Source organism: Osmerus mordax, chromosome 13, assembly GCF_038355195.1.
Source record: "Osmerus mordax isolate fOsmMor3 chromosome 13, fOsmMor3.pri, whole genome shotgun sequence".
In the NCBI taxonomy this organism is placed as follows: domain Eukaryota; kingdom Metazoa; phylum Chordata; class Actinopteri; order Osmeriformes; family Osmeridae; genus Osmerus; species Osmerus mordax.
Window position 1 is genome coordinate 3157925 of NC_090062.1, and position 13390 is coordinate 3171314.

A 13390-nucleotide genomic window follows, 5' to 3' on the forward strand; every position below is an offset into this window, starting at 1 on the left:
AAGGTCTGTTTTCCTATCCTAGTGGTGGAGTGAATTGTAGTTGTGGGTGAAGTGCAGTTGTTTTTTTGTTGTGGGACAGGGGGTGGGGTAGAGGGTTCAATAATTCATTGTGTGTTTCACCGTACGAGTATTCATTTCCTGGAGTGACACGCCAGGGGAAACCACCTGTGGAAGAAAGGCGAAACATCAGGCTGCTTGGTTTGCTTGGATGAACATGGCCATGGTCTCACTGTGGATCCGTCCAAATGACACTGCTGGCTCTGTGGTTCCGAGGGAAATCTTGAGCTGGTATAGACCGTACAAAAAGAGAAGTTGTTATTGCTTAGCTCTGGCCAAGCTAGATGTTGCAAAGATATAGTTTTGTTGTGTCAAGTCATTGGAAAGCAGTTTAGTACAAACGGTAAGGCACATGAGATAACCTATTACGTTCTACAAAGCTGCAAAAACGTGGATGGTTTCACTCATAGAGTAAGGAAAGAAGTCTTCTTTCTGGGAGCGATGGGTAATTCCTATCACACTATCCTATCCTATCACAATGTCCACATCCACGCTGGGAGTGATTATCAGTGTCGTTCATGATTCAGAGAGGGGAGAGTCATGGTAGAGAGAGAGAGAGAAAGAGAGGGCAATACAGAGACACAGACCCAACCCATTTGTGGGGGAAACAGGAGTTTTCCCCTCCCTCATCAGTCTGTGAGTTAGTTCTGCAGTGTCAGCAGTCAGCACACAAAAACGGAATTCAGTAAAAGCTCTCTCCACTCTGGGAGGGTTTTTTTTTTCCCCCAACAGCTTGCTCCCATCCCCCCCTCTCCCCCCCCTCATGAACCGACATTCTAGAAGAAACATATGCTGCTGGTCCCACTCCACAACAGCTTGTGCTGCTTGAATAGGATCTTGCCGGCAGAGGAAGCGCCTGTCTGGAGGGAGGGAGAGAGGAGGATAGGGAGAGTGGGATGTAGGGAGAGTGGAAGATGGGGAGGGAACATGGGAGGTAGCGGGGAGGGTGGGAGAGAGAGAGGGGGAGGAAAATAGGGAGGGAGAGAGTAGGCTAAGGAAGGAGGTGGACTGAGAGATTGGAGCCGGGGAAGGGGATGAGAGAAGTACAGAACATAGAGCAAGGTTTTTTTTTTTTTAAGACTAAACCTTTCAGCGAACACTGATAATGTTTGTTTTCAAAACCTTTTTACGAGTCTCTTTTTTGGAAATGTTGATTTAGCTACTTCTGTTTAGGTACTTCACTGCCACAAATTTAAATGTGATTTTTTTCCACTTATTTTGCCCCCATCTGGCAGCTGGCATTCATTTTTAATGGAAATGAAATTCAGTTATTTGTTTACCTGGCGTACATCTAAATGGAGAATTACTTTAAGGCCCACTGCTGTCCATCATTGAAATTCCAAATGTAAAAATGGTTGTTCTTGTTCGGTTAAGGAGTAATTGTGTGTGCCATTTGTTTTTAGTGTGGGTGATTTATTATCTGCTCTTCTTCTCTGTGCTTTATAAACTCTCTACCCAACTGTACTTGAGGTTGGTATGGTTCAGAATGACCTCACTTAAAAAGAGGAGCCGCTAAGGTTCTGCTCAGTACACAGGTGCCAGGTGCACTGGCTGAGTGGGATTCTGTCATTTCATATTTTATAGCCTAAACTCAGACATCCTCATATAGCCATCTTGTACAAGCCCCCATTCTCTCTTGTGGCCTTACAGAAAGATGAGATGCTCTGGAATACTGAAGGAACTACTTGTGTGCAAATACAAATCTCTGTCCAATGTGTTACATATTTATTGCGTTGAGTTGTGTCCCCCAACCTAAGGACCAGCTCTCCCCAGTATTGTTCAGATTACCTCGTATATCATGTGACACACCAGAAATCTTCCCCGCTGGTGTGTGTGTGTCTTTAAATCAGCTTCTTGGCAAAAATAAATCATATACTTCCATGGCAAAAGTGTTGTAGCTCCTGGCAGAACTGTCCCCCAGTCCAAACACAACATCCTGGGTAGATCAGCCCAACAACTGTCTGGCTGATCCTCATGTCGGCCCTGGCGCTCTACTCGCCATGCTGTCGTCCAGCAGGCAGCAGTGTGCCCTGGTCTGAGTGTTGTCCTGCTGCAGGCAGATGTCTGTGCTCTGGAGTGGAGAGTGACGGGTGGCTTGTGTTTGTTTATTGGGAATTCCAGGTCTCTCCCTAGTCTGGTCCAGGCTTCGGCTTGGAAAGCCCGAGCGCCACCATTGATCCCAGCAGCTGGAGCGGCAGCGAGAGCCCTGCCGAGGACATGGAGAGGATGAGTGACTCGGCAGACAAGCCCATGGACAACGACGCGGAGGGGGTGTGGAGCCCTGACATCGAGCAGAGCTTCCAGGAGGCCCTGGCCATCTACCCCCCCTGCGGCCGCAGGAAGATCATCCTGTCTGACGAGGGCAAGATGTATGGTGAGTGCCACCTGCGTGTGTGTGTGTGTCTACGTTCTTTCATTTAAAGGTTACGTTTTTGGATTTTTTTTAAATATCAGTTTGTTTCATGCTTTTGAAAACGGACCAGAATGTAACTGGAGATGACAATGTGAGGAAAAAAGATGAGAGGAAAACAACCGAATGTGAGTGAGATTGTCAATCAGAAATTAGTTTGTTAGCACTTAATTTGTGAGCCCTCAATCAGGGCTCCCTTGGCTTTGTAGGGGATGACCATACATTCACTTCCCTGCTCTGCAATAGTAAGATTCTATAAGTAAAGCAGCATGAACTATTAGTATGGAGCAGATGGTACTGCGGCTGCCACCAGCTGTGCCCGTCCCCCCCATCCCCCTCCCCTCCCTTCCCCCATTCCTGGCTGGGTGATGTCATGGAAAGAGGGAATATTTTCTTTCTGCAGTGTTGGACTATCTCACAGCCTGTCAGTGTCAAGTGAAAGCAGAAAGCCCCTCGGGGCGTTCGTTTGCAGCTGTCATGTGACCCCTCCGGCCAAACGAAATGTAAAGTCTAGGAGTCGCGGCGCAGACCCTCAGCTGCCGGTACAAAGAGACTGCTTCAGACTACACCACCCTTCCCTCCCTTTCCCTCCCTTTCCCTCCCTTTCCCTCCCATTCCCTCCCTCCCTCCCTCCCGCTTTCCCTCCTCTCCTCTCTGCCCCACTCAGACTGGGAGTGCCAAAGAAACTCGCTCACACTCCCCCTGTTCTGGATTAGAGCATGACAAATAGGTTTGCCTACCGAGTTTTAAATGATTAGCGCTAAGTACTAGACTCACTAGTGCGTGCAGGACACCACCCCGAATACATCTTCAAATAAGCTGTGAGGATTCTGCTCTCTGGTAGCCAATGATATGAAGTCAGGAAGAACAAAAGTTTGATTTGGAGATGAGATTTGTGTCCTTGGCTCGAAATGTCTGATTCATGCTCCTTGACATGTCAATGAGAAGTTGACATCACACTTTTTTTTTACCACGGGCACAGTGACTCTACAAACATATTTCTGAAAGAAAAAAACGAAGTCTGAAAGTCAAACTTCTTCTTGGTGTCACTGTAGTACAATAAGTACATGTAGAGTATTGTTTTCTTCTATTCTGTCCGTGGTTTTGTTGTTTGGGGGTATTGAATGTACCTTGACCTGGCCGAGAGCAGGGGTATTGAGTGGAGGTCAACCATACCAGATGTGTGTAGTATCCGGTTGCATATTTACTCAGGAGCACAATCCTCTGTGTCCCTGGGAGTAGCCTTTCACGGTGGCTCAGAGCAGTGCACAAAGACAGACCTGTCAGACACACACACACACAGAGAGAGAGAGACATTTTGACTGGGGTGTAACTGTGGCTAAAGGGATGTTTGTGTCCACAACCTACACATGTCGTTATGCTCTTATAACATTTAAAACAGGATTGACTGCCAATTTATGGCTGTCTGAAAGAGACAGGCCAGGGTTTTTTGTAGTTTTTTTGTTTGTAATTTGGAGAAATTGGATGTAGTCTTCTTTTTCTCACTAACACAAAGTTTGGCGGGTCTCCGTGGAGGGGAGGAGATTGGAACTAGTGTCAGTGTGTATGCATGTATATGCGTGTGTGTGCGTGTGTATGTGTGTGGCTGCTCTGTCTGGTGGGAAGGGCCTGCTGCTCAACCCTGCAGCTGTTGCTGGGTCCTAGTGCCAAACTCATCACGCTATGAACTGTGAGCTCCAATACTCACTCAGCCATGAAGCAAGCTCTTTCCAGATGGAAAAGAGACAGTGGGTGGTGAATGTTAATTTATGGATAGTGAATGTTAATTATTAAAGGTTAATGTGGAAAAGTATGATAAATGTATGTGTAATCAATCAATTAATTCATCAGTAGTTATTATAGAACAATTTGCGTGTTCAATACAGGACACAAATCGAATCAGAATGCCAGACTACATTTATGAATAATGAATATTTAAAATGTGAATGAAAACTTGATGATCTGGAAGTAGAGAAGTCAACCTGTAGATACGCTAGATATGTTTAGTGCGGTGTGTGAGACCCGGGTCCAGCCCCTAGTGTTAGAAATATCCAGGAGACATGCAACTAGTTTAACAAAGCTAATGTTGTCTAACAGGAGACACAGTGTCTGACTGGAGAGCCGGGAGGAATCTCACGAGCAGACCTCCTCGTCTCCTCTAGGAATCTCTCACCTTCTCTCCTGTCCCCGGCCAATTCAGACAGCTATAGGATGCATGCTACATTGTTTACAGTCAGAGGATAAAATGCTGATCTCCCGAGGCTGGGCGCACTTGTTCATGAGGAATCACTCACGACAAGAGAGGCCCCCCATCTTTAGATTTCCCTCTCCAGCATAGCGAACTGGCTCTGCTCCCCTGTTCCTCATCCCCTCAGAACACTGAGCGGTGTTGTTTACCATGTGAACATGGGTCTGTTCCTCGCGGCGTGCCTCCGATTGCCATTAGCGAGGCGCTCCTTGCTTGCAGGGCATCACTTCAGAATGCCACCAGAGGTGATGAGAAACACATGAAGTGGCCCCTTCACGCTGATGGAGGGCATTGATTTGTCTGAGACACAGCAGTGATTTGTGTTTTAAGAGGGCGAGGCTCTGCCAACCATGCTGCAGCTCCCACAGTCCCCCCCCCCCCCCACCCACCCACCCAGTAATCCTGGTCCATGTGGGGATAGGAGGACACCCACAGACAAGCCCAGAACCTCTCCTGGCATCTTGGAAGAAGAGGAGGATGGAAGGAGGGTGATAGGAGGGAGGCGCAGGTATTTTGGTGATGAGAGACCCATGGGATGGCACAACATTCTGAACACAAAGCCCATCACAAGAAGAACCGTCCTGAGTGCCCTTAAGCCCTTTGTTACCCAGGGGCCGAGAGCAGTTAATTAGCAACAGTCTCTATAGCAACTGCTTCTCGGTTCAAAACAATGTCTAATTTCTGCTTCTTAGCTTATCATGGTGTTTACCTGAAGGGCTTTCTTGATGCCCTGGGTCTGCTAGGGCCTGGCTTCATGCCCAGACTCGGGGCTGATTGGGGCTGAGGTAGAGAACGCCACAGCTGCAGGGTGGAAGCCAAGCAGGGCCCCAGCCCTGGCTCTGGCCCTAGGCTGATGAGGGGATCTTGACAAGCACAGTGAGAAAGTGGCATCTACCCTTTATGGCTGGCAGAGGGCTCCATTCAGGCTGCCTACTTATATACACCCCCTGCTGTGGAGCTGCATTAACCTAGCTTCAGAAATAGGCTTCGTGCAGGAAATAACATGCATCACACGTACAGTGTTGTATGTTAAATCAGGGTGTCAGTCAATGGATTGTATTTCTGTATTTCTGTTCATTGTGTGATTTGTCCTGACCTTGATATAGTATGTCATCTTTTTGTGGATAACATTTTATCCACATATAAAGTCCACATACATACATTTTCTCCGCTCATAGGTGTATCGGGCTACATGAGGCCTATTCTTCCGTTGCACACGTGTTAAAAGCCGTGTTTGGTTGAATACACACACTAGCTATTTTTATGACACTTTACATCACTGTAGACAAAGCAGCGTGTCTGCTATCATAAACCAGTCTAAATATCACAATATGTTTTGGATAGAGCAGCAAAGCCCAGGCAGGCAGTAATGATTATGATGTGTGAAACAACCATCTGTCTCCGAAACTCTGAGCTGTTTCTTTGCAGGGCTGTGATTGGTCCATATCTAGCCTTGGCTACATGAACAGTACATCTGTTTGAGGTGGGAAATGTTTACCGTTTTCTGTCATCTCAATTTGATGACTGCAATGCCGGTCAGACAAGGATGGAGATGAATCCAACCGCTAAGCTGGACAACACACTCCTGGACACTGCCGACAGGGCCCAGATAGTAGGAGGTATTGTGATCTAGTTCGGTATCAGAGGCCTCTTTCCCTCTCTTTTGATGCAAAGCTTTTTTTTTTCTTTTTTCATTACCGCAATGCCGTGTGCTCTGTCATCTCATCAGTGGCCTGGCCTACACCCCTCCTGGGGGGGGGGGTACTAAGTGGCACTTGGTTTGCAGAGATGCCAAGGATGAGTTAGGCATAATGAGCAGACCTGGCTTTGCCCCGACGGCCCAGCGCTGGGCTCCTCTGGAGCTCGCCTCGCCTCGCTAGCGGAGCGCGCTCCCAGACGGAGCGAGAGGACGCTGCGGACCTGGGGTCCCCTGCTGGGCAGATAATGAGGAATTCTGGGATCAGCTCAGGCTCCCTGAGTCACCTGCATTCACACAGAATGGAGAGTGTGGAACTTCAGGGCGGAAAGGCATCACACATCTCTAGAATAATCCCCTCTTTGTTCCTGAGCCATACTGCTGTGTTTTCACACACATGCGCAGTCCCCAAAAAATTCCAATTATTTTATGCTTTTCTTTTCCAATATAAGAAGAACACTCTCAAAAGTATAATGTGAGTCTACTCTCATCTGATTAGACGTTGAGAATGTGTTAGGGAGAAGGATTCAAAAGCTGTACAGGTTCAGAGGTTGTAACAGGCTAAAGTAATTTTGTTTTCACGGTTCACTGTGGAGGACCTCTGTTTGTCTGTCTGTCTGTCTGTCCACTCTCCATAATTAATTTACTGTTAGGGACACAGCCGCCAATTGTTTGCTACTTCAAATTCAGTTTTGTTTTCTAAGAGATAGACTGTTGCAGTATTACAAGCTCAAAGGCACATGCCAGCCCAGCTTGTAAAATTTGAGGATGGTACCTTTTTTTCATGTGGCCTTTATGCTGTCACTTTAAACAAAGCTCCATGCTGACAATCCTGCCGCTGCTTGTCTGCACCTGTTGTTGTTTGTGCCTCCGGCTATAAAGAGACAGAGCAAGGGAGAGAGAAAGAGAAAAAGAGAGGGAGAGAGAGAGAGAGAGAGAGAGATGAGATTGTAAATAGACTTGAGTTTCTAGCATTAGCAAAGCCAGGTGAAACACAGTCGAACATAGGAACACAGGTCTTGTTGACTTAATCCCAGTTGTCGCCTTCGTGTTGTTATTTCTTCATTTGCTGCAGAGTTTGCTAAACGACTATTTGAATAAGCCTCTATTGCTGAGTGAGACCCTGTGGGGTTGTTGTCCGGTGTGCAAGCTGGACCTATGCGGCTGTTCAGGTGAAGCGGCGTGTGAGGCAGGACACGGCCTGGCATGTTAGCGCCTGTCTGAGATTCCTGTCTCCTGGCTGGGTGGGCACTGAAGGAAGCAGACCCCCAGGTTGTTGGGGGGGGTTCAGGCCACGCTTGGCTGCTCAGGTTGAGCCAGGGGCCTGGGGCTCCTGTTGTTGTTATTTGTCGACCAGTGTGTGATGTGATGCTATTGACAGAAGCTTAAATAGTGCAAAAGAGACGGCTTACTCTCCACCACACAACAAAGAGGCTCAGGTTAGTGAGCTGCTTTCTTGAAACTCGTCGGAAAGCTTTTTCGTGTCAACATGGAATGCTGAGAAATCCTCCCCAAATGTCCCTTAATGTATGTGGTTTGTATTTATCTGCTGCGTGCGATCGAGGGAATGATCAGGTTGTAATGTAGACGCTGTCTGCGTACTGTAGTTGGTTTGTTAGCAGGATGAACTCTAAAGATATATCTTTAAAGCCAACTGATCACACAAGCTAAAAGCAATATTACGGGCCTCGTAAAAACACGTGTGGATGTACGTGTGTGGATGATCTACATCATGCCTATGCTTATGCCTATGCTTACATTTACACATCATCAAACCCTTCAGTTACAAATGCTGGTGAACACTTGTCCCCCCCCCCCCGTATAATTGGAAATAGTGTTTAGGATTTAGCTTACAAATACGTCAGCTACTGCCCTCATTATATTGTAGATGTACAAATACTCAAGTGAAGTGTATATATATAGTCTGAGTTAGCAAACAAGCCTCAAACAGGCTTGTGAGATTAAAGACACACCGTTGACCGAGGCAGTCGGAGTGATTTGACTGTGGGAAGAGTCAAATCACTCCCTAACGTAGCCTCTGTCTACGAGAGGAGCTTGGTTGTTAAGTGCGTCAGATTCTGCTGCTTGTGCCGGGGCCTCGATGGGGTGTGTCCCTGCACGGCTGGCTGTGTGAGACTCCCCAAGCTGAGCCGGTTTCAGGTTGCATGCTTCCAATTGGTTGCTTTTGTTTGACTAAAACCTTGGATCCATGCACTTCTTAAAGATGCAGCGTCTCTTATGAACAACATTCAAGAGGACATTAGCTTTGACGCGCACAAGACTGTTTTCCTATTGATGAAATCGCTTTTGTGCTGATTGGATCATTTTATTCTGATGAAACCCTTTTGTATAATCAATGTACGGATGGCATCTGAACCTCTATGGATGTGTACACTAGTGCACTTCAGTGATCACGGCCAACTGGTGTCTGTTGCTATACAAATCCCTTTTTAGATGTTACTCTGGGCTACACGTATGAATCATAACTGGGTGCATTGCTGGCATTTTAAACAAGAGGTTTACCTTGTAACCTTGCTGTCTCTCAGGGCCCTCGGCTGTGGTTATCCCAGAAACGCACGTCTTTCTTTCATGTGAGTGTTGTTTCATGGGCTTTCTGTAGACATTCAAAGACCCTTTGCCTTCGAAAAAGTGTGTCGTTGTCAATTTACCAAAAAGTAGAATTCCCTTACAACTCGTCAGTGAGAGGGTTTTTATGGGAGGGGAAGGTAGAGAGACGGGAGAAGTGGAGGCAAGAGAACACTTAAGGGTCCACAAAGTTTTTCTTTTCATTCACACATATCGCTCACTGCTAACAGCTTTCTCTTGGGGGTTCAGATGCCGGATTGATCCTGAGAGATTGAAAATATTGATTGAACTTTCTGACTGTGTTGCGAGGAGGAGGAGGGGGGGGGGGGGGGAATCTCTCTGACAGTCTAGCTGCCAGTGTCATGTTCACACGTCAGACCCGGCTCCTTGCTAGAAGTTCCTCGGGGGACTCCTAATTACCGCCGTCCTCACAGATTAGTCCAGCAGCCAGTCCCACTGTAGCCACTCTCCCCTCACCATCATTTCACCTCCTTCCTCTCTCTCTCTCTCTCTCTCTCTCTCTCTCTCTCTCTCTCTCTCTCTCTCTCTCTCTCTCTCTCTCTCTCTCTCTCTCTCTCCTTCCTCCCCCTCTCCTGAGAGACATACCTCGACCCCAGCTGACAGGCCTGCCTCTCTCTCTCTCTCTCTCTCTCCCCCTCTCTCTCTCTCTCCCCCCTCTCTCTCTCTCTCTCTCTCTCCCCCTCTCTCTCTCTCTCTCTCTCTCTCTCCCCCTCTCTCTCTCTCTCTCTCTCTCCCAGGCCTGCCTCTGCAGTAATGTATGTTATGACATACTCAGTGGCTCCTAATTGATAGAGTGATTCAGACAAGGGCTGGCAGCATTAATTGGTCCCATGTGAACGTGTTGCTCGGAGATGCAGAGATGGAAGTCGGCCACGGCCGGAGGATGTTGTGAGCAGCACTGGGCCAATGAGAGGAGAGACAGACCTGGCCGCGGCTCCCGAGTGATAAGGAACTGCCTCGACTCCTCTGCCTCGTCCTGGCTCAGTCACAGTTCAGCAGAGGTTGGCTGCCGTAATGCTCTGGGTGTCTCCAACCAGGCTCAGGGTAGTGACCTGTAGGTTTTCAGATGTCTTGTTCGCCGTCGGAAAAAAACACATCCCCTTTTAGCCCATTACATCAGACACTCAGAACTATGACCCTTTAAGAGAGGCTTTTATCCAACTTAAAGGGCAGATAAAGTTAAGTATTGATTTCTTTTTGGCGTCCAAAGAAATAAATTGAGTTTTAAGGAGGTACTAATTACAAATGGCATTATAAGGAGCGATGAATAGATCAACAGTCGGATTTTCAGACACTTAATGAGCAGTTGGTCTATTAATCAGCCCTTAAGACTAAACAGCCCAGACTTCTGTGTTGTTTCCTTATCCAGTGTGATGGAAGTGTGTGGGGAAAAGCAAGAATCTATTCAGCTAGCCACTTCCTGCGGGTGAAAGTGATGGTCTATTACCAATAAAAGCTTGTAGATCCTGGATACATACCCGTCTGTGAGACACTATTAAACACCAGCTGTATCACATGACAAGGATGGAGCGGTGGATATCAGGAGGCATGTCAATGATGGAACGAGGAAGATTGGCTTTTTTCTTTTCTTCTTTTTCTTTCTTGTCTTTTTTTGGGTTGCAGGAGTGATATTTGTTCTGTATGTGCATCAGAGCGCAAACACAGCCAAAGCAGCAGAGAGGCTCCTCCTCCCTGTAATCATCTGTGGAACAAGCCCACTTCTATTCTGAAAACCAATCAGTGCAGGGGCACTGAAGAGAGACCAGAAGAATGGGCAAGATGAATCACTTGAAATCAAAGTGCATCTGATGGAGATTGGGGATTGTATTTAGGAATATGTAACTCAAATATGTAAAAAAATATATATATTTATATATATTAAACAGACATAAACAATTAGTAGTGGCTTCACAACTGCAAACAAGGTTCAGGGAGCATCCTGATTCGCTTCAATTGTTTTCATTTTCTGATGTGGTTCAGAGGATACTCCGTCACCAGAGTAGAACCATAGGAGTTTGCTCTCAACACTGTGAAAGGAACTCTTTTAGGTTACAAGAAATGTTCCAAGGACTTAGAATCCCTCTCAGTTGTCCAGTAAGTTGGTCAATACATTCCTGGTACATGTCTCATCACTGAACACAAACTCTGTGCCGTCGTGGTAGTGAACTAGTGAAATAAAGTATAATACTGTATACAGTGGTATAACATTTTTGTGAAATTACCGTAATTTTATTACTGATTTTTCATGGGATTTTGCACATAAGAGGTTGGGAGCATGATTATTTAGCGTTTTATCAATTTGTTATCTCCCCGGACCAGATGGAGGTTTTACCTTACATAGTTCTGCACTGTTCATAAGTCAGTGTAGCTTGAAATATCTTGTTATGTAAACAGCGTCTATGGAGATTATCTGTTTGTATGAGTATAGTTGGAGTGCAGAGGGTCATTCTAGGACACGTGTGAGTGTGTGTGAGTGTGCGTGTCACATGGTACAACTGGGCAGGAGGTGGATTTCTTAACTTGCACATACACACACACACAAGCACACACATACACACAGTATCTCTCGAAGATGTATAGGCTTGAACTTTTAGTATCTGAAAGCCAGAAGAGATGGGTTTGACGTGTGTGTGTGTGCTGAGGGGGGGGGTAAAACTATTGTGACCCTAAGAATAGCCCAAGTGTGTGTGATTGTCACGGCTGCAGGCGTGCCGACTTTAGCCTTGAAGTCTGTCTTAGGGCCCCACGCTTCAAATCTGGGGGCCCCACAATGCGGGAAGTTAAGCCAGCCATAATAGGCAGCTGGTTGCCTGGAGTCAGATGTTGGGATCTGCAGACGTTATCCTCTGTCTCTCTAAATGGATTTGAGTGGCATAAGGCCCTGAGCCGCCAGCCCTTCTGACCTTAATGATCACCGATGGGAGAGCAGGGATTTAAGGGGGGTGGAGCCACCCACTTAGAGACACGCCTTCCTCCAGAAACACCTGCAGGATCTCAATATACCCTCCATTACCAACAATGTAACTCCATCAAATAATTATTTTATAATGATGTCATTTTTTAATCAGACACTATAGGTTATAAAAACTGCCAACACCCCAAAAAATTCATAAATGGGAGCCATTGTTTGTCACCTGTTGTCACTTCCAAGCCACAAGTCTCCTTTATTGTTAGTGACAGGTTCTCTTCTTGGCCGGCCGTGTTCCCAGTGTGCCGTTGTTCTAGAGAGTAAAAGGCTTCCTGCCCCTTCTCCCCACCCACAACCCCAGCCAGAGACCCTCCTGCTGAATGCCTCCATATTGTTGGTTTAGTCTATTGTGATGCTAATGTCAGACCGAGACCCTTGAGTCATCTATCACGGACGACAGGAAAGCCAGAGCTATTGTCTGGGCCCACCACTCCACACACAGGCTTCATCCGGGCCCACTCCACATTCTGGGGAAGGAACCCAGCATGAAGGGTTATTGCAGCCTGTACAGGGTAAATACTGGTGTCGCAGGAAAACTGTCATGTAATTTACAAGTATACAAGTAATAAACACATGGATGCTAGTCTTGAAAGCGAGGCACTCGTTGAAGTACCTTGTAATTCTCTTATTTAAATTTTTTCACGCTTACAAATTATTGTTTTCGGGTGTGAAAGGAAACGATGTAAAAGGTTCTTTCACTCAGTCGTTCTTTGAGCACCACAAGGTTATAAATATTGGGTTGAGATAATTATGGAGCAGACTTACGTCTTTAAGCATGTTAAGCTCTCACACATCTAATTAAGGTTAAGCCTGGGCAAAATCTCACTGGTGGTTTCTCTTAGACTCGACAAGTGACACTTGGGAAAATGACATTGTAATGAGAATTAATGATAGTTTTCTCAGGCTCGGCAGTGCGGGGCGTGGGTGAGAGGGTGCCCCCTGTGCTCTCCGAGACTGCGCCGACGATTCAGAGGAGAGGGAAAGAGAGAGCGAGAGTGAGAGGTGGAGAAAGAGAGCGGAGGAAAGAGAGAGAAAATCCGAGCGGAGGAGACGAAACCACATGAAGTGATCCTGTGCGTGTGTGAGAGACCCGGAGCGAGCAGCGCTGGTTGACTCGGAGCCAAGCCCAGCGCCGTCTCATATCCACTGACATCACTGGCGACCACTGGACCAGATGTGACTGTGGTTGTGCCTGCGTTAAACAAAAGTGCTGCTACAGGAAATGAGTGCTTTTAAAAGGAGGAGGCAAAAAAGCTTGTGCAAAGAGTTGTTATTGCTGCTCAAAGGACGTAACCAAGGCAGTTCAAACGTTTAATACGCCATAACCTAAATTAGACCCGATGTTTAGATCTTATGCTATAGTGCAGCATGAGGCTTAGGAAATGAATGAAATGCCAAGGGAGA

The 13390-nt window shown here is 46.7% G+C and overlaps 1 protein-coding gene across 2 annotated transcripts in view; it reads left to right on the forward strand.

The window, feature by feature from the left end:
- tead1b (TEA domain family member 1b) overlaps positions 1 to 13390 on the forward strand; it is a 45037-nt gene that overhangs the window by 12642 nt on the left and 19005 nt on the right. For both annotated transcript variants that reach the window (XM_067248837.1, XM_067248838.1), the window contains exon 3: positions 2179 to 2431. In XM_067248837.1, the coding sequence (XP_067104938.1) occupies positions 2275 to 2431 (157 nt within the window). In that variant the 5' untranslated portion in view covers positions 2179 to 2274. The remainder of the gene's footprint in view (positions 1 to 2178; positions 2432 to 13390) is intronic.